A 20610-nucleotide genomic window follows, 5' to 3' on the forward strand; every position below is an offset into this window, starting at 1 on the left:
GGAGTAGCTGGGATTACAGACGCCCAGCCACCACTCCTGGCTATTTTTTGTATTTTAGTAGAGACGGGGTTTCACAGTGTTGGCCAGGCTGGTCTCAAACTCCTGACCTCAGGTGATCCGCCTGCCTCGGCCTCCCAAAGTGCTAGGAGTACAGGAATGGGCCCGTGCGCCTGGACTTTTTTGTTTTAATGTATTAATTATATTTGCATTTTGAACAAAAAACTAATTCATGTAATATATAATTAATGTAGGAGGCCCTAGACTTTTATTTTAAAAGTCTTTTTTTCCTTTTTCTTTCTTTTTTTTTTTTTTGAGAAAGATTTTCACTCTGTTGCCGAAGCTGGAGTGCAGTGGCACGATATCGGTTGACTGCAACCTCCGCCTCCTGGGCTCAAGCAATTCTTATGCCTCAGCATCCCCAGTAGCTGGGATTACAAACGTGCCACCATGCCCAGCTAATTTTTTAATTTTTATTTATTTTACTTATTTTTACTTTTTGAGATGGAGTCTTTCTCTGTCGCCCAGGTTGGAGTGCAGCGTTGCAATCTCGGCTCACTGCAACCTCCACCTCCCAGGTTCAAGCGATGCTCTTGCCTTACCCTCCCAAGTAGCTGAGACTACAGGCACTTGCCACCACACCCAGCTAATTTTTGTGTTTTTAATGGAGATGGGGTTTCACCATGTTGGCCAGGCTGGTCTCGAACTCCTGACCTTAAGTGATCCGCTCGCCTCAGCTTCCCAAAGTGCTGGGATTACAGGTGTGCACCACCGCGCCTGGCCTCCAATTTTTTTTTTTTTCCAGACGAAGTCTCGCTCTGTCACCAGGCTGGAGTGCAGTGGCGCAATCTCGGCTCACTGCAACCTCCGACCCCGTTTCAAGTGATTCTCCTGCTTCAACCTCCCGAGTAGCTGGGATTACAAGCATATGCCGCCATGCCCGGCTAATTTTTTTTTTTTGTATTTATGTAGAGACAGGGTTTTGTATGTAGAGACAGGGTTTCACCATGTTGTCCAGGCTAGTTTTGAACTCCTGAGTTCAGGCAATCCACCTGCCTCGGCCTCCCAAAGTGCTGGCATTATAGGTGTGAGCCACCATGCCTTGCCAATTTTTGTATTTTTAGTAGAGACGGGGTTTTGCCATGTTGGCCAGGCTGGTCTGGAACTCCTGGCCTCATGTGATCCACCCACTTCAGCCTCCCAAATTGCTGGGATTACAGATGTGAACCACCGCATCTGGCCTTAAAAATCTTTTTTTCTTTATTTTTACAAAAGTAATACTTAAGAGAGCTACAACAAAACATACATATATGTTAAGTTTCTCTCTTAAGGTAACCAGCATTAACAGTTTGATATGTGTCCTTGCACACCTTTTTCTTTGTCCCTGTACACAGACTACATGTCTTTAAGTGTTGCCCCTTACTCCAACAAGAATAGTACCATACTGGCTGGGCGCGGTGGCTCACACCTGTAATCTCAGGACTTTGGGAGGCCGAGGCGGGCGGATCACCTGAGGTCGGGAGTTCGCAACCAGCCTGACCAATACGGAGAAATCCCGTCTCTACTAAAAATACAAAATTAGCCAGGTGTTGTGGTGTATGCCTGTAATCCCAGCTACTCAGGAGGCTGAGGCAGGAGAATCGCTTGAATCTGGGAGGAGGAGGTTGCAGTGAGCTGAGATTGCGCCATTGCACTCCAGCCTGGGCAACAAGAGCGAAACTCCGTCTCAAAATAAATAAATAAATAAAACAAAATAGTACCATATTCTATACCAATGATTCTCAAAGTGTGGTTCAGGACCCTTAAGGGGGTCCCTGAGACTCTTTCAGAAGGTCTGCAAGGAAAACTATTCTCATAATCATGCTTATTTATCTGTCTTTTTCACAGGGTTGACTTTGCACCAATGGTGCAAAAGACATAGTTGGTGAAACTGCTGGCCCTGTAAGCATGCATTTGTCAGGGCAGTGGCACCAAATTATACTAATCATTGTGTTCTTCACTGCCACACACTTGCTGTAAATCCCAGCTTCACCTAAGAATATCATTGATGATACAATAAAAATGATTAATTGTATTAAGCCCAGCCCTTGAATACATATTTTTTTAATGTTCTCTGTGACTCATGGGAAGTAAGCATGAAACATTTCTGCTGCATACCAAAGTAGGATGGTTGTCTGAATTGCAAGCTGAACAAACTTTCTTCTCATGGAGCAGTATTTTTTATTTGAAAAAAAAAAAAAAACACAGACAAACTATGGTAATTCAGACCTGACTATCCAATGATCATTTTCCTGAAAATGAAGGAAGTGAAAGTGAAGGAAAACAGCTGATAGTTTTTCTCGTCAATGATAAAATTCAAACACTTAAGTGAAAATTAGAATTTTGGAAAATATTTATTTTATATTTTATATATATATATATATATATATATATATATTTTTTTTTTTTTTTAATTGGGATGGAGTCTCGCTCTGTCACCCAGGCTGGACTGCAGTGGCGCAATCTCCGCTCACTGCAACCTCCGTCTCCTGGGTTCAAGCAGTTCCCCCTGCCTCAGCCTCCCGAGTAGCTGGGATTACAGGCGCCTGCCACCACGCCCAGCTAATTTTTGTATTTTTAGTAGAGACAGGGTTTTGCCATGTTAGCCAGGCTGCTCTCGAACTCCTGACCTCAGGTGATCCGCCCGCCTCAGCCTCTCAAAGTGTTGGGATTACAGGCATGAGCTACTGTGCCCAGCCAAGAATTTTGGAAAACTTATATATCTCCCATTCTGAGCTTGATAGCTTCCATGTACTTAAATACTTTAGTGATGAGATTAATGAATATGATCTCTTTTAAATATTGTATAATAGGCTAGGCGCGGTGGCTCATGCCTGTAATCCCAGCACTTTGGGAGGCCGAGGCAGGCGGATCACGAGGTCAGGAGATCGAGACCATTCTGGCTAACATGGTGAAACCCCGTCTTTATTAGAAATACAAAAGAAAAAAAAAAAATTAGCCAGGTGTGGTGGCAGGCACCTGTAGTCCCAGCTACTCGGGAGGCTGAGGCAGGAGAATGGCGTGAACCCGGGCGGCAGAGCTTGCAGTGAGCTGAGATTGCGCCACTGCACTCCAGCCTGGGTGACAGAGTGAGACTCCGTCTCAAAATAAATAAATAAATAAATATTGTATAATGATATGCACATTACAAAATAACAGTGTAAAGGGGGTCCTGAAATAAAAAAAGTTAGAGGACCACTACTCCACATGTTATCCTACAGCTTGCTTTTTCACTTAGTATATCTTGAACACTAGTCAGTGTCAGAACATTTATTTTTTTTGAGACTCACTGCAACCTCTGCCTCCCAGGTTCAAGCAATTCTCGTGCCTCGGCCTCCCCAGTAGCTGGGATTACAGACGTGTGCCATCACACCTAGCTAATTTTTGTATTTTTAGTAGAGACAGGGTTTCACCATGTTGGCCAGGCTGGTCTCGAACTCCTGACCTCAATAGATCTACTAGCCTCGGTCTCCCAAAGTGCTAATTATTCATTTATTGATGGCCTTTTACGTTGCTTTCAGCTTTTTGCTAATTTTTTTTTCTTTTTTTTTTTTGAGATGGAGTCTTGCTCTGTTGCCCAGGCTGGAGTGCAGTGGCGCAGTCTCGGCTCACTGCAACCTCCGCCCCCTGAGTTCAAGTGATTCTCCTGCCTCAGCCTTCTGAGTAGCTGGAACTACAGGCGTGCTCTAGCATGCCCAGCTAATTTTTTTTGTATTTTTAGTAGAGACGGGGTTTCACTATGTTGGTCAGGCTGATCTCGAACTCCTGACCTCGTGATTCACCACCCCCTCCTCGGCCTCCCAAAGTGCTGGGATTACAGGTGTGAGCCACTGTGCCTGGCCAGCTTTTTGCTAATTTAAATCATGCATCAACGAATACCCTTTAAAGGCCAGGCACTGTGGCTCATGCCTATAATCCCAGCAATTTGGGAGGCCGAGGCGGGAGGATCACCTAAGGTCAGGAGTTTGAGACTAGCCTGGCTGACATGGCGAAACCCATCTCTACTAATAATACAAAAATTAGCTGGATGTGGTGGCAGGGGCCTGTAATCCTAGCTACTCAGGAGGCTGAGGCAGGAGAATTGCCTAACCTGGGAGGTGGAGGTTGCGGTGAGCTGAGATGCACCACTGCACTCCAGCCTGGGTGACAGAGTGAAACTCCATCTTAAAAAAAAAAAACAAAATGAAACAAAAACCAAATACCCTTTAAATACATCCTCGTGTACTGCTGGGTATATATCTATGGTATGAATTCCTAAAAGTTGACCTATTTTTTTAAGTTCCATCTAAATAAAATTTCTCCTTCTTTACAACATCCGCTCTTGTCGTTTCTCCTCCCTATGGTTTTTGCGTCTTTTTAGCCTCTTGTTCATTTACTGCCTTTCATGTTCCCATGCTATTGCCTTGGTTTTTTAACAAAATTCTTCCTCCGTGCCTATCCTGTCTTACCTACTAAATTATGCAAATAGAATCTTCATGAGGGCAAGGATGGTTTGTTGTACAGTGTATTGGCACTTGGTAAATAAATAATGAGAGAGGGATTGAGTGTTGGTATGAGAAAAGGAGCCTTAATGGTTGCATTTGGATGAATGGGTGCTGAGAGATGGTATGTGCATTTATACATTCTTGTCTCATCTTGTAAAATGTTTGAAAATAAGAGTAATTTTCAACTTAATTTTTCTTATTTTAGGCAAGTATATCGCGTCAACACAGCGACCTGACGGGACCTGGCGCAAGCAGCGGAGGGTGAAAGAAGGATATGTGCCCCAGGAGGAGGTCCCAGTGTATGTGGTTAGGCTTGAGTAGGGGTTTTCTGATGGGGTCCCTACAGAAGAATAGAATACCCTTATGTCTACAAGTTCAGGGAGGACTCTCGTAAGCCCCAAGGAAATGGAACGGGGGGCAACTATCTGAGAAAGCAGAGAAAGAGTCTGGGATTCAGGGATGAGTGAGGGTTACAGATCACTAGTCCTATACTTTTGACCTCTGTTCATTAGAACCTCCAGAGCTTTAGGTTCTAGGGACTTTGCTGCACCTTTCCTGCAGAGCAGAGGAAAGTTGGGGAGGGACCATAAAGAGAGAAAGGTGGTCAGGCCCGGTGGCCTATATCTGTAATCTAAGCACTTTGGGAGGCCTAGGCGGGTGGATTACTTGAGGTCAGGAGTTCAAGAACAGCTTCGCCAAGGTGGCGAAACCCCATCTGTACTAAAAATACAAAATTACAAAATACAAACATCAGCCAGGCGTGGTGGCACGAGCCTGTAATCTCAGCTACTCAGGAGGCTGAGGCAGGAGAATCTCTTGAACCCAGGAAGTGGGAGGTTGCAGTAAGCCGAGATTGCGCCAGTGCACTTCAGCCCTGGTGACAGAGCAAGACTCTGTCCCAAAAACAAACAGGCAGGCATGGTGGCTCTCTGTAATCCCAGCACTTTGGGAGGCCAAGATCGGTGGATCACCTGAGGTCAGGAGTTCAAGACCAGCCTGACCAACATGGTGAAACCCCATCTCTACTAAAAATACACAGTTAGCCAGGCGTGGTGGCAGACGCCTGTAATCCCAGCTACCCGGGAGGCTGAGGCAGGAGAATCGCTTGAACCCGGGAGGTGGAGGTTGCAGTGAGCTGAGATTGTGCCATTACACTCCAGCCTGGGCAACTGAGCGAGACTCCATCTCAAAAAACAAACAAAACAAAAAACCCCACAAAACAAACAAAACAAACCCCACAAAAACAACAACAGCAAAAAAAGGAAGCAAGAATGTAAAGAGGATGAAGTGTTTGGAAGTTTAAGAAAAGGGATCAAAAAGTCAATGATTCTCTGAAACTCTTGACATCCTTTGTTTCCTGCAGATATGAAAACAAGTATGTGAAGTTTTTCAAGAGTAAACCAGAGTTGCCCCCAGGGCTAAGCCCTGAGGCCACTGCTCCTGTCACCCCATCCAGGCCTGAAGGTGGTGAACCAGGCCTCTCCAAGACAGCCAAACGCAACCTGAAGCGAAAGGAGAAGAGGCGGCAGCAGCAAGAGAAAGGAGAGGCAGAAGCCTTGAGCAGGACTCTTGATAAGGTGTCCCTGGAAGAGACAGCCCAACTCCCCAGTGCTCCACAGGGCTCCCGGGCAGCCCCCACAGCTGCATCTGACCAGCCTGACTCAGCTGCCACCACTGAGAAAGCCAAGAAAATAAAGAACCTAAAGAAGAAGCTCCGGCAGGTGGAAGAGCTGCAGCAGCGGATCCAGGCTGGGGAAGTCAGCCAGCCCAGCAAAGAGCAGCTGGAAAAGCTAGCAAGGAGGAGGGCGCTAGAAGAGGAGTTAGAGGACTTGGAGTTAGGCCTCTGAGGCCTTTGGGGAATAGGGAATGGACTGCGAATAAACCATGGGGCTCTCTGGGGTCTGGGGGAATACGGGCAACAGCAGTCAGGAGGGGTACCCCCCATACTGGCTTACTTCCACTTCTTGCGGCCCAGCTCTGTCCTCCAGAGCCTAGCATCTCCCTCAATCCTTCCCTTTTCTTCTCAACTTCTACTTTTTGGACTTTCCCCCTCCCATTCCCAGTGTTCAGAATCTCAGTGACTACCCCAGGTACCTTTGCTGCTGATTTGGGTGTCTTGTTTAAAAGAAAATCAGGTGGGTGGGAATCTCTTGGAGAACTGAGGCTGAGGGTAGAGGGAGTGTGCCCAAGTCTTGGAGTCTTGGTTCCTGTTCGCGGTGTTTATGGGTTATTTCCCTCTCCATCCCTCATCTTTTTTTTTTTTTTTTTTAAAAAAAAAGCAAAAACGAGAATAAACACAAGTAGACATGTCTGGCTTTGCCTCCTTATTTTCAGCTGCTAGTAGATATTGTATCTCCTGAGTTTGGCACAGGAAGACAAGTATTGGGAGTGATTTCTTTTCTTTTCTTTTCTTTTCTTTTCTTTTCGAGACAGAGTTTTGTGCTGTTGCCCAGGTTGGGGTGCAGTGGTGTAATCTGGGCTCACTGCAAACTCTGTCTCCTGAGTTCACGCAGTTCTCCTGCCTCAGCCTCCCTCCCGAGTAGCTGGGATTACAGGCGCCCACCACCACACCTGGCTAATTTTTTAGTAGAGATGGGGTTTCACCATGTTGGCCAGGCTGGTCTTGAACTCCTGATTTCAGGTGATCAACCCACCTTGGCCTCCTAAAGTGCTGGGATTTTAGGCATGAGTTACCGTGCTCAGCCGATATATTTTTTTTCTTTTTTCTTTTTTTGTGAGATGGAGTCTCGCTCTGTCTCCCAGGCTGGAGTGTAGTGGCGCGGTTTCAGCTCACTGCAACCTCCGCCTCCCGGGTTCAAGCAATTCTGCTTTAGCCTCTCGAGTAGCTGGGATTATAGACACTCACCACCACACCCACCTAATTTTTGTATTTTTAGCAGAGACGGAGTTTCAGCATGTTGGCCAGGCTGGTCTCAAACTCCTGACCTCAGGTGATCCACCCAGTTCAGCCTCCCAAAGTGCTAGGATTACAGGTGTGAGCCATCACGCCCAGTCCAATATTTCTTTTTTTTTTTCTGTTAGAAACTTTATTGGTCCTGGAGAAAGGGAGGCAAATGGCCCCTGCCTCCCGCTGAGGGTCCCCCCAGCCCTCACTGTTTCCCGTTGCCATTGATGGGGTGGTTCAGGTGCTCAGTGGAGGCCAGGAAGGCCTTGAGCTTGGGCCGGGCACTGAGTTGTGCCATGTAGGCCGAGAGCACGGGGAACACATCCAGGCAGCTGGTGGGCAGGACCTCGTGGATCAGCAGCAAGTCCAGCAGGTTGTAGTAAGCGAAGGAGATCTGGTTGCCCACAAGGAAGGCCTAGCCTCCCTGGTTCTGGGATGGCAGGGTCTCAAAAGGCTTCAGTTGCCCGGGGAGTGCCTTCACATAAGTCACCCTTGCCCACCTTGTAGTTGGTATAGATGAGGGTGAGGTATTTATTTATTTACTTTATTTTTGAGACAAGAGTTTCCCTCTTGTTTCCCGGGCTGGAGGGCAATGGCGCAATCTCGGCTCACTGCAACCTCCGCCTCCCGGGTTCAAGCGATTCTCCTGCCACAGCCTCCCAAGTAGCTGGGATTACAGGCGCCCACCACCACGCCCGGCTAATTTTTTTTTTTTTTTTTTGAGACGGAGTATCACTCTGTCACCCAGGCTGGAGTGCAGTGGCGCAATCTTGGCTCACTGCAAGCTCCGCCTCCCGGGTTGACACCATTCTCCTGCCTCAGCCTCTCCGAGTAGCTGGGACTACAGGCGCCCGCCACCACGCCCGGCTAATTTTTTGTATTTTTAGTAGAGATGGGGTTTCACCGTGGTCTCGATCTCCTGACCTCGTGATCCACCCGCCTCGGCCTCCCAAAGTGCTGGGTAATTTTTTTGTATTTAATAGAGACTGGGTTTCACTATGTTGGTCAGGCTGGTCTTGAACTCCTGACCTCAGGTGATCCACCTGCCTCGGCCTCCCGAAGTGGTGGGATTACAGGCGTGAGCCACCGAGCCCAGCCTTAGGTATTTAATTTTTTTTTTTTTTTTTTTTTTTTTTTTGAGATGGAGTTTGTCTCTTGTCGCCCAGGCTGGAGTGCAGTGGCATGATCTCAGCTCACTTCAATGTCCACCTCCTGGGTTCAAGCGATTCTCCTGCCTCAGCCTCCTTCCTGAGTAGTTGGGATTATAGGCGTGCACCACCATGCCTGGCTAATTATTTTTATTTTTAGTAGAGATGAGGTTTCACCATGTTGGCCAGGCTGGTCTTGAACTCCTGATCTCAGGTGATCCACCTGCCTCAACTTCCCAAAGTGCTGAGATTACAGGCGTGAGCCACTGCACCTGGCCAGAGGTATTTAATTTTTAAAAATTGTGAGTTTATGACCAAATTAGCAACACTGATTTCTGCATGTTTCCTGAGACTTCAGTAAATGAATTAGTGTTATAATCAAATGAAACTTAGAACAAATTTAACTTGACATGTTAATTTATATGTTGCCATTAGTGTGCTGAATAGCAATGGGAGTTTTGTACCTTCCTTCCTGTTTCTGAAGATAATCTTATTTCACAGCTGCACCTAGTACAGCTCTTTTGAAATTTGACCTTCTTCGATGCCACCCCAAGATGGCATTGTGGGGCAAATTAGTGATACATGTAGAGGAACTTACATGCAAAAGATCTGTCACTTAATTTTTACATGTCCTCTGGTTTCCATACCCTCATTTATCGCAGCCTTTTTCTTTAGCTAGCTGTGGGGGTAGAGACGAAAGGAGTGGGAAGTCAGCTGTAATGAACTATCTCAACAGTTCAGAGTTCTTAGCCTGATTCATAAGCGCACACATAATCTGGCCCTGCTTAACTCCAGCATCATGTCTTTCCATTCTCCAACTCTGATCGAACTCAATGCTGCAGCTATACTGAACTTCTTTCAGTTCTTTAAATGACCCATATTCTGTCTGAGCCTCAGTCCTTTGCCTCTGCTTGTCCCTCTGCCTAGAACACTTCCTGACCCCCTAATGAACTTTTCTTTTTAATTGATAGAAATGGGGTTTAGCTATGTTACCTAGGGTGGTCTCCTGAGCTAAAGCCACCTGCCTGCTTCAGCCTCCCATAGTGCTAGGATTACAGGCGTGAGCCACCAAGCCTGGCCCCTAATGAAATTTTTCTTAGCCTTTGGCTCTCTTAAATGTTATTGTCTCTGGGAAGCCTTCCTTTATTCATATACATATATATATACACACACACATATAATATATACACATATGTATATATACATATATACATACATATATACATATATGTGTATATATATGCACATATATATGTGTGTGTATATATATATGCACATATATATATATGTGCATATATATATACACACACATAAGTATGTGTATACATACATATATATGGTTTTTTTTTTGAGATGGAGTCTCGCTGTATTGCCCAGGCTAGAGTGCAGTGGTGCAATCTTGACTCACTGCAACTTTCGCCTCCCAGGTTCAAGCAATTCTCCTGCCTCAGCCTCCCGAGTAGCTTGGATAACAGGCGTCCAACACCATGCTCAGCTAATTTTTGTATTTGTAGTAAGAGATGAGGTTTCACCACGTTGGACAGGCTGGTCTTGAAGTCTTTTTTTTTTTTTGAGATGGAGTCTCACCCTGTCACCCAGGCTGGAGTGCAGTGGCATGATCCTGGCTCACTGCAACCTCCACCTCCCGAGTTCAAGTGATTCTCCTGTCTCGGCCTCCCGAGTAGCTGGGATTACAGGCGTGTGCCACCACACCTGGCTAATTTTTGTATTTTTAGTAGAGACGGGGTTTCGCCATGTTGGCCAGGCTGGTCTCGAACTCCTGACCTCAGGTGATCCGCCTGCCTTGTACTCTCAAATGTTAATTTATGCACCCTTATTTGTTTGCTTTTTAACTCCAAACTTACTTTTTTTTTTTTTTTGAGACAGAGTCTTGCTCTGTCACCCAGGCTGGAGTGCAGTGGCGCGACCTCGGCTCACTGCAGCCTCTGCCTCCTGGGTTCAAGCGATTCTCCTGCCTCAGCCTCCCAAGTAGCTGGGACTACAGGCTCATGCCACCACACCTGGCCTTCTTTTTTTTTTAAATTTTGTTTTTTTTTTTGAGATGGAGTTTCGCTGTTGTTGCCCAGGCTGGAGTGCAATGGCGCGATCTCAGATCACTGCAAACTCTGCCTCCCAGGTTCAAGTGATTCTCCTGCCTCAGCCTCCCAAGTACTGTGTGCCACCATGTCTGGCTAATTTTGTATTTTCAGTAGAGACAGAGTTTCACCATGTTGGTCAGGCTGGTCTTGAATTCCTGACATCAAGTGATCCACCAGCCTTGGCATCTCAAAGTGCTGGGATTACAGGCGTGAGCCACCATTCCTGGCTTTTTTTTTTTTTCAGACAAAGTCTCACTCTGTCATCAGGCTGGAGTGCAGTGGCATGATCTCGGCTCACTGTCACCTCCACCTTCCAGGTCCAAGCGATTCTCCTGTATCAGCTTCCTGAGTAGCTGGGATTATAGGCGTGCACCACCATGCCTAGCTAATTTTTTTTTTTTTTTAATTTTTAGTAGAGACAGGTTTTACCATATTGGCTAGGCTGTTTTTGAACTCCTGACCTCAAGTGATCCGCCTGCCTCAGCCTTCCAAAGTGCTGGGATTATAGGCATGAGCCACTGCGCCCAGCTCAAACTTAACTTTTGTAGTAGCATTTATTTTTTATTTTTTTCTGAGACAAAGTTTTGCTCTTGTTGCCCAGGCTGGAGTGCAATCTCAGCTCACCACAACCTCCGCCTCCCAGGTTCCAGCGATTCTCCTGCCTCAGCCTCCCGAATAGCTGGAATTACAAGCATGCACCACCACGCCTGGCTAATTTTTGTATTTTTAGTAGAGATGGGGTTTCTCCATGTTGGTCAGGCTGGCCTTGAACTTCCGACCTCAGGGGATCTGCCAGCCTCGGCCTCCCAAAGTGCTGAGATTACAGGCATGAGCCACTGTGCCCAGCCAGCCCTCCTCCTTATTAAACTATGAACTCCTCAAGCCCTGGGATTGTATTTATCATCATTGCATCCTCAGTCCCTGACATAGTACATTCTCAAATATTTGAATGAGGCTGCAAGTCATGTGCAGAACAGAAGATGGGGGACAATTAGTGCCTCACACACAACTGAACAGTTAATGAGTACTTGACTGAGCACCCCAGTCAAGTGTGAGACCAAAAGCAGCCTGAGTTTCCTTTCATAGGATCCCTATAAAATTATAGAGATTTTATATGTGAGATTTAATTGGCTTATACAGAGATGTTTGATGCTTTGTAAATTTAGATATCTTACAGGAATCTATACTTTAAAAACCATTATTGGCCGGGCTCAGTGGCTCACGCCTGTAATCCCAGCACTTTGGGAGGCCGAGGAGGGTGGATAACTTGAGGTCAGGAGTTCGAGACCAGCCTGGCCAACGTGGTGAAACCCCCGCTTTACTAGGAAATATAAAAATTAGCCAGGTGTGGTGACACGCGCCTGTAATCCCAGCTACTCGGAAGACTGAGGGAGGAGAATTGCTTGAACTGGGAGGCAGAGGTTGCAGTAAGCCAAGATCATGCCACTGCACTCCAGCCTGGGCAACAGAGTGAGAATCTGTCTCAAAAAAAAAAAAAAAAAAAGTTAACTGTAAAATAGCCTCAGGAAGGTCCTTCAGGAGGTATTCTAGAAGGAGGCATTGTTATAGGAGATGACAGCACCATGTGTGTTATTGCCCCAGAAAACTTTCCAGTGGGACAAAATGTGGTGGTGGAAGACAGTGATATTGATGATCCTGATCCTGTGTAGGCCTAAGCTAATATGTGTGTTAGCTTTTGTTTTTGTTTTTGTGAGGCAGCACCTCTCTGTCATTCAAGCTGGAGTGCAGTGGTGAAAACACAGCTAACTGCAGCCTTGACTTCCTGGGCTCAAGTGATCCTTCTGCCTCAGCCTCTTATGTAGCTGGGACCGTAGGCTTACTCCATCATGCTCAGTTAATTTTTTTTTTTTTTTTTTGGGACAGAGTCTTGCTCTGTTGCCCAGGCTGGAGTGCAGTGACACGATCTAGGCTCACTGCAACCTCCACCTCCTGGGTTCAGATGATTCTCCTGCCTCAGCCTCCCCAGTAACTGGGATTACAGGTGCACCACAATGCCTGGCTAATTTTTGTATTTTTAGCAGATACGGGGTCTCACCATGTTGTCCAGGCTGGTCTCTAACTCTTGACCTCAAGTGATCTGCCTGCATCGGCCTCCCAAAGTGCTGGGATACTGGTGTGAGCCACCACTCCCTGCCTTCTTTTTTTGAGATAGGATCTCTGTCACCTAGGCTGGAGTGCAGTGGTACGATAACGGCTTACTGCAGCCTTAAATCCTTGGACTTCAGCGTCCTTAGTAGCTGGGACTACAGGCGTGTGCCACCACACCCTGCTAATTTAAAAATTTTTTTTCTAGAGATGAGTTCTGACTATGTTGCTCAGGCTGGTCTCAAACTCCTAGGCTCAAGCAGTCAGCCCACCTCAGCTTCTGAAAGTGCTGGGATTACAGGCATGAGCCACTACGCCCAGCTCCCATGTCTTAGGTTTTTTTGTTGTTGTTGTTTGTTTTTGTTTTGTTTTGTTTTTTTGAGATGGGGTCTCCCTCTGTCACCCAGGCTGTAGTGGAGTGGTGCGATCTTGGCTCACTGCAACCTCTGCCTCCTGAGTTCAAGAAATTCTCCTCCCTCAGCCTCCCTGAGTAGCTGGGACTATGGTGTGTGTCACCACGCCCGACTATGTTTTTTTTTTTTTGTATTTTTAGTAGAGACTAAAAGTTACTAAAACATTACTAAAAGTTACTGCGCCCTGTCCCATGTCTTAGTTTTTAACAAAAAAGTTTATACAATACAAATAAAATAAAATAAAAATTTTTAAAATAGAAAAAAGAGCCAGGCGTGGCGGCTCACGCCTTGTAATCCCAGCACTTTGGGAGGCCGAGGCAGGCGGATCACTTGAGATCAGGAGTTCAAGACCAGCCTGGCCAACATGGTGAAACCCGGTCTCTACTAAAAATACAAAAAAATTAGCTGGGCACTGTGGCGTGTGCCTGTAATCCCAGCTACTTAGGAGGCTGAGGCAGGAGAATTGCTTGAACCCAGGAGGCAGAGGTTGCAGTGATCTGAGATCGCGCCACTGCACTCCAGCTTGGGCAACAGAGCAAGACACTATCTCAAAATAAATAAGTAAATAAATAAAAATAGAAAAAAGCTTATAGAATAAGGATATAAACAAATATTTTTGTACAGCTGTACAATGTGTTTCTGTTTTAAGCTAAGTGTTTTTTACAAAAGAGTCAAAAAGTTAACAAAAAATTTTAAAGTTTGTAAAGTAAAAATATCAGCTGGGTGCGGTGGCTCATGCCTGTAATCCCAACACTTTGGGAGGCCGAGGTGGGTTTATCACTTGATGCCAGGAGTTCGAGACCAGCCTGGCCAACATGGTGAAACTCTCTCTACTAAAAAGACAAAAACTTAGCCAGGTGTGGTGGTGCGTGCCTGTAATCCCAAATTCTCGGGAGGCTGAAGCAGGAGAATCACTTGAACCCGGGAGATGGAGGTTGTAGTGAGCTGAAATTGCACCACTGCACTCTACTTGGTGACACAGTGAGACTCCATCTCAAAAAAAAACCAAAACACTTATAGTAAGCTAAGGTTAAATTATTATTGAAGAAAAATACCTTCTTATAAATTTAGTGCAGGCTAAGTATACTTTAATAAAGTCTACAGTAGTGTACAATAATGTCCTAGGCCTTCACATTCACTCACTGACTCACCCAGAGCAACTTCTAGTCCTGCAAACTCCATTCATGGTGTACCACTTTTTACCTTTTATATCCTAATTTTTCTGTACCTTTTCTATGTTTACATGTTTAGATACACAAATAAATTACTATTGTGTTACATTTGCCTATAGTATTCAGTAGATGCTTGTACATGCCATAGGGGTTTGTAGCCTAAGAGCAATAGGCCATACTATATAACCTAGGTGTGTAGGAGGTTATACCATCTAGTATGTAAGTACACTCTATAATGTTTGCACAGTGATGAAAAGGCCTAATGATGCATTTCTCAGAACACATCTCTGTTGCTAAACAACACATAACTGTACATAATACTATATATATATAAAATAAATTTGAAAGCCACCGATACAATCAATTGTGAGGGGCTGAGGTATCACACATCCTTTCCTTCTTCTGGTTCCTATATTTGGGATGTGTGAGGTAGAAGGATATTATTTTAATTACTTCCCCAATGGGCCCGTGTAGCTTATGGCAAATTAAATTATCCCCTGACTTTCTTTTCTATTTCTAAGGCCATTTATTTAATCTTGCTCTCCACCTTGCATGTGATTCTGTCATAACGTGCAAATAGCAAGATTCTAGGGATCTGGAAGTGAGTTATTTTAGGACTGGTCATTTACTTTCATGGGCTCAGAACCTATGTGTTAGTTTATTATTGTCCACTAGGTGGTACTAGGAGGAGCCAATGTTTGCAAGTTACCTTGACCCTAGACTCCAGCTTTTTTTCAGAGTAGCAGAAAGGTTTATTTTGTTAGAAAATTTTTTCTCCCCAGGCTCCCAAGAATTTCGGGAGAGGGTATCTAGATCTTCCTCTCCTTCCCAAATATAACCTAGATGAACACATTGAGGAGGATAGAAAATCTAGGATGAAGAAGGTACATTTTTTGGTCAATATTGCCACCTCTTAAAGATCAGGAATGCATTCCATTCTCTCCTGGAGATTAAAGAAGATGCTCTATTGCAGTGGAAGGGATAGGGGTTATACCCCAAATGAACAACTGGCTGTGTGGGGTAATATAATTGGCTGAGAGGAGGAGAAAAAGGAAATGTTAAAGGATCTCTTCCTTGGGAAAGCAACCAGTCATAGAATTTGAATAAATGAAAATACTGAAAATAAAAACATTTTTCAAGAGCATTCTATAGGCCAGAAGAATAGAAAGTTGAATAAATTTTCCTTTCTAGAAACTAAAGGGAAACACAGGTAAATACCCAACCACAGTACAATGTGATAAATACCCTAATAGGGACATACACAGGGTGCTATGGAAGCAGAGAGTGGACTCTTTTTTTGAGACAGAGTCTTGCTCTTGTCTCCTAGGCTGGAGTGCAGTGGCGCGATCTCAGCTCACTACAACTTCCATCTCCCAGGTTCAAGTGATTCTCCTGCCTCAGCCTCCCGAGTAGCTGGGATTACAGGTGTGCACCACCACGCCTAGCTAATTTTTTGTACTTTTAGTAGAGACAGGGTTTCATCATGTTGGCCAGGCTGGTCTCAAACTCCTGGGCTCTATTGATCTGCCTGCCTTGGCCTCCCAAAGTATTGGGATTACAGGTGTGGGCCACTGCGTTTGGCTTAGAGGGAACTTACAGTGACTCAGACCCTTTAAGGAACACAGAAAAAGGCACCACTAACCCCTTTTTTTGGGTCTTCTCTCTTCCTATGGAGTCTGAAGAATGGTGGACATATTCTTCTCAGGTTTAAAGCTTTGTATTGAGTTATCTGATGTCTTTCTGTCTTTGACTTTTTTTTTTTTTTTTTTTGAGACGGAGTTTCACTCTTCTTGCCAGGCTGGAGTGCAATGGCGTGATCTCGGCTCACAGCAACCTCCGCCTCCCGGATTCAAGCCATTCTCCTGCCTCAGCCTCCAGAGTAGATGGGATTACAGGCATGCGACACCACGCCTGGCTAATTTTTGTATTTTTAGTAGAGATAGGGTTTCTCCATGTTGGGGTCAGGCTGGTCTCGAACTCTGGACTTCAGGTGATCTGCCCACCTCAGCCTCCCAAAGTGCTGAGATTACAGGCGTGAGCCACCATGCCCAGCCTGTCTTTGACTTTTGGAGGTACCAGGGGTTACTTTGTACTATGAGATAACTTGACCTTTGTGTTTGTGATGACTGGCAAGTCACTGGTAAGAGCTGCAGTTTTGGAGGTGGTTGACTTCAGTTGTGATAAATAATTGTTACTGCAGGAGACTACAGGTTAGTACACTTGGAGGCTATGAGAGCATTCACCATCAAGGGATAAAACTTCCAGGGGGAGGCCGGATGCAGTGGCTCATGCCTGTAATCCCAGAACTTTGGGAGGCCAAGGCGGGTGGATCACAAGATCAGGAGTTCAAGACCAGCCTGGCCAACATAGTGAAACTTCGTCTCTACTAAAAATACAAAAATTAGCCGGACATGGTGGTGCACACCTGTAGTCCCAGCTACTCAGGAGGCTGAGGCAGGAGAATCACTTGAACCCTGGAGGCGGAGGTTGCAGTGAGCCAAAATCGTGCCCCTGCATTCCAGCTTGGGTGACAGAGCGAGACTTCGTCTCAAAAAAAAAAAAAAAGAACAACAACAAAAAAACTTCCATGGGGGATGGGCTGATCACAGAGTGGGTTGGTTGGTGTTGGTTACCCACCAGCTTTGGGGGAATGTCCTTGCAGTAAGGTGCACTGTGGAAACATGGTGCTAGTCTCATGGTATTTCCCTCTTTTGGGGGGACCAAGGATTCAATGTAAAATTAGAATTCTTGGTTTTTAGGCCGGGCACAGTGGCTCACACCTGTAATCCCAGCACTTGGGGAGGCTGAGGCAGGTGGATCACCTGAGGTCAGGAGTTCTAGACCAGTGTGGCTAACATGGTAAAACCCCATCTCTACTAAAAATACAAAAAATTAGCCGGGAGTTGTGGCGCATGCCTGTAACCCTAGCTACTCACCCAGGAGGCTGAGGCACAAGAATCACTTGAACCTGGGAGGCAGAGGTTGCAGTAAGCTGAGATCACGCCACTGTACTCCAGCCTGGGCAACAGAGCAAGACTCTGTCTAAAAAAAAAATAAATAAACAAATAATAAAAATATATATATATATAATATTTAAAGAGCTAGGTGCTCTGTTTTCCAGCTGTGCCTGCTTTCACATATTTAAATTATTTAAATATTTAAATTATTAGGCCCCCCAAACTGCAAATGCTTTGCATTAATGGGCCCTGCCCTGAGTTCAGCAATGCGGTGAGAAAACAGAGACTAAATTAAAAACCGTCTAGCTAGGTTAGTCTCCAAAATACAACTTTCTGGGATTTAGCTGATTATTTTAATAAGATTTCCAAATTCCCTCTAGGCTCATCTATATGTTTCCTTGTAAAATCCTATGGTAAATTCTTATGATTTTGTGTTTCCTTGGCACCCCTTTTTTTTTCTTTTCTTTTTCTTTTTTTTTTTTTTTCTGAGACTGAGTCTCGCTCTGTCACCCAGGCTAGAGTGCAGTGGTGCAATCTTTGCTCATTGCAACTTGTGCCTCCTGGGTTCAAGCGATTCTCCTGCCTCAGCCTCCCAAGTAGCTGGAATTACAGGCGCCCGCCACCACACCCAGCTAATTTTTGTATTTTTAGTAGAGATGGGGTTTCACTATGTTGGCCAGGCTGGCCTTGAACTCGCAACCTCACATAATCCTCCCACTTCAGCCTCCCAAAGTGCTGGGATTACAGGCATGAGCCACCGAGTCCAGTGCTTTTTTTTTTTTAAGCTCCTGGCAAGCTATGAATGGCATTGATTTTTAATCTTTCTCTAACACACCCAAACTCCTTTTTCAAAAAGCTTAAATTTTCTTTCTGTGCTTTGAGATATAAATTTGCCACTTTGTTTTCTCTAAAACTCAGGGCTTCAGCCATGTGAAACAAATTACAGAAGGATCAGGATTGAAAAAAATACACTTTAACCTTTTCCATTTACAAAGGCAGGGTTTTAATCCAACTGTCCTTTTAAACTAGTGAGTTTTACCAGTCTCATGGCTAAAATTTTTAAAAATAAAAATATAAAGTCTTTATTTGTGTTTGTTTGTATGTTTATGTTATATGTGTACATGTCTATGTTTATATATTGTCTATATGGTATCAAACTAGATTATAAATAAATGAATACTCATAAATTAAGTAAATAAGCTCAAATGCTTTTCAAGTTCAAGTGACTTTAATAATCTTTGGTAAATAAAACCAGTTCAAAAATTGGTAAAAATCAAACAGAAACATCTTCAAAATTTAATTTAGACATTGTTTTGCCTGGATCTATCAGTCTACCAGGTTTATGTTATCTCTGCCAGATATTTTAAGGTCATAAAATTATTGCTTCTGATATTTTTTGATAGTTCCTTGTTTTGTCTGTGAGCTTATGTCTTTGAATTTGAGCCTTTAGATTTCCAGGTCTAGACAAAGTGGACTTGGTGAGGCCCGAGGACAGCACCCAGCCCCGTCCTCACTATTCCAGCTGTGCCTCCTGGCCATGCTGGAGTGGCTGGATCCTCCAGGCAGCGTCTTCACAGATCTGTCCTTTGCCCTGAGATCTGCATCTGGTACATAATTAAAATTGCCTATTTCCTAGGTTTTACACTAAAAATTAGGGTTACTAAGAGCTAACATTGTAATGAATATGTGTAATTAAAACTACTAAATAGAAAAGAAAAACAACAAAAAACAAACAAAAAATTACTACATACAAGAGAAACAGTTCCGTATGCAAAGTAATCCCAGCACTATGGTAGGCTGAGGCAGGCGGATCACAAGGTCAGGAGATGGAGACCATCCTGGCTAACATGGTGAAACCCCATCTCTACTAAAAATACACAAATTAGCCGGGCATGGTGTTGAGTGCCTATAGTCCCAGCTACTCAGGAGACTGAGGCAGGAGAATCGCTTGAATCCAGGAGGCAGAGGTTGCAGTGAGCTGAGATCGTGTCACTGCACTCCAGCCTGGGTGACAGAGCGAGACTCCGTCTCCAAAAAAAAAAAAAAAGTTGTTTTAAATTGAAGAATGATAATAGATAAAACTAAATGGGTATAAAAAGTTGGAAAAAAAGGGAATGGAAAAATTGTAAGAGGCTATAAAAGGTTTATGAAAATGTTACCTTGTGTGGTCAAAATTGGTTGAAATTGGATGGATTTGTTTATAAGATTTTATTAAAATTAGCTTTGGCATTAATAATACACATGCAAAGATAGAATTTGACTTTCTCTTTTAAACAAGGTTTTTGTGCAGTATTAATAAGAGACAGTAAAAGATTTTGGCTTACTTATTTTTTTTTTGAGATTGAGTCTTGCTCTGTCACCCAGGCTGGAGTGCAGTGGCATGATCTTGGCTCAATGCCAACTCTGTCTCCCAGGTTCACACCATTCTCCTGCCTCAGCCTCCAGAGTAGCTGGGACTACAGGCGCCCGCCACCATGCCCAGCTAATTGTTTGTATTTTGATTTTATTTTATTTATTTATTTATTTTTCAGATGGAGTCTCACTTTGTCACCCAGGCTGGAGTGTGCAGTGGTGTGATCTTGGTTCACTGCAAGCTCCGCCTCCCAGGTTCATGCCATTCTCCTGCCTCAGCCTCCAGAGTAGCTGAGACTACAGGCGTCCACCACCACAGCTGGCTAATTTTTTTTGTATTTTCAGTAGAGACGGGGTTTCACTGTGTTAGCCAGATCTCGATCTCCTGACCTTGTGATCCACCCGCCTCGGCCTCCCAAAGTCCTGGGATTACAGGCATGAGCCACCTTGCCTGGCCAATTTTTGCTTACCTTTTAATTTTTTTTTTTTTTTTTTTTTTTTTTTTTTGAGACGGAGTCTTTCTCTGTCCCCCAGGCTGGAGTGCAGTGGCGCGATCTCGGCCCACTGCAAGCTCCGCCTCCCGGGTTCACGCCATTCTCCTGCCTCAGCCTCCCGAGTAGCTGGGACTACAGGCGCCCGCCAACACGCCCGGCTAATTTTTTTGTATTTTTAGTAGAGACGGGGTTTCACCGTGTTAGCCAGGATGGTCTCGATCTCCTGACCTCGTGATCCGCCCGCCTCGGCCTCCCAAAGTGCTGGGATTACAGGCTTGAGCCACCGCGCCCGGCCGCTTACCTTTTAATTAAACTGTCAAAACTACTTGGCCTCCTGACTAGCTGGCTAATGTCACAAAGCCTGGCTAATTTAAACAATATTTGTAGAGATGTGGTCTCACCATGTTGCCCAGACTGGTCTTGAACTCCTGGGCTCAAACAATC

The 20610-nt window shown here is 44.8% G+C and overlaps 1 protein-coding gene and 1 pseudogene across 2 annotated transcripts in view; one reads left to right on the top strand and one right to left on the bottom strand.

Moving 5' to 3' along the window:
• The window catches only part of PYM1 (PYM homolog 1, exon junction complex associated factor), a 28433-nt gene extending 21602 nt beyond the window's left edge, over positions 1-6831 (top strand). For both annotated transcript variants that reach the window (XM_055247325.2, XM_055247326.2), the window contains exons 2-3: positions 4726-4819; positions 5884-6831. In XM_055247325.2, the coding sequence (XP_055103300.1) occupies positions 4726-4819; positions 5884-6367 (578 nt within the window). In that variant the 3' untranslated portion in view covers positions 6368-6831. The remainder of the gene's footprint in view (positions 1-4725; positions 4820-5883) is intronic.
• Positions 6832-7467: 636 nt separating this feature from the next.
• On the bottom strand, positions 7468-7955 carry LOC129466773 (glutathione S-transferase P-like; annotated as a pseudogene).
• Positions 7956-20610: the final 12655 nt, after the last annotated feature.

Source organism: Symphalangus syndactylus, chromosome 17 (assembly GCF_028878055.3).
Source record: "Symphalangus syndactylus isolate Jambi chromosome 17, NHGRI_mSymSyn1-v2.1_pri, whole genome shotgun sequence".
Taxonomy (NCBI): Eukaryota; Metazoa; Chordata; class Mammalia; order Primates; family Hylobatidae; genus Symphalangus; species Symphalangus syndactylus.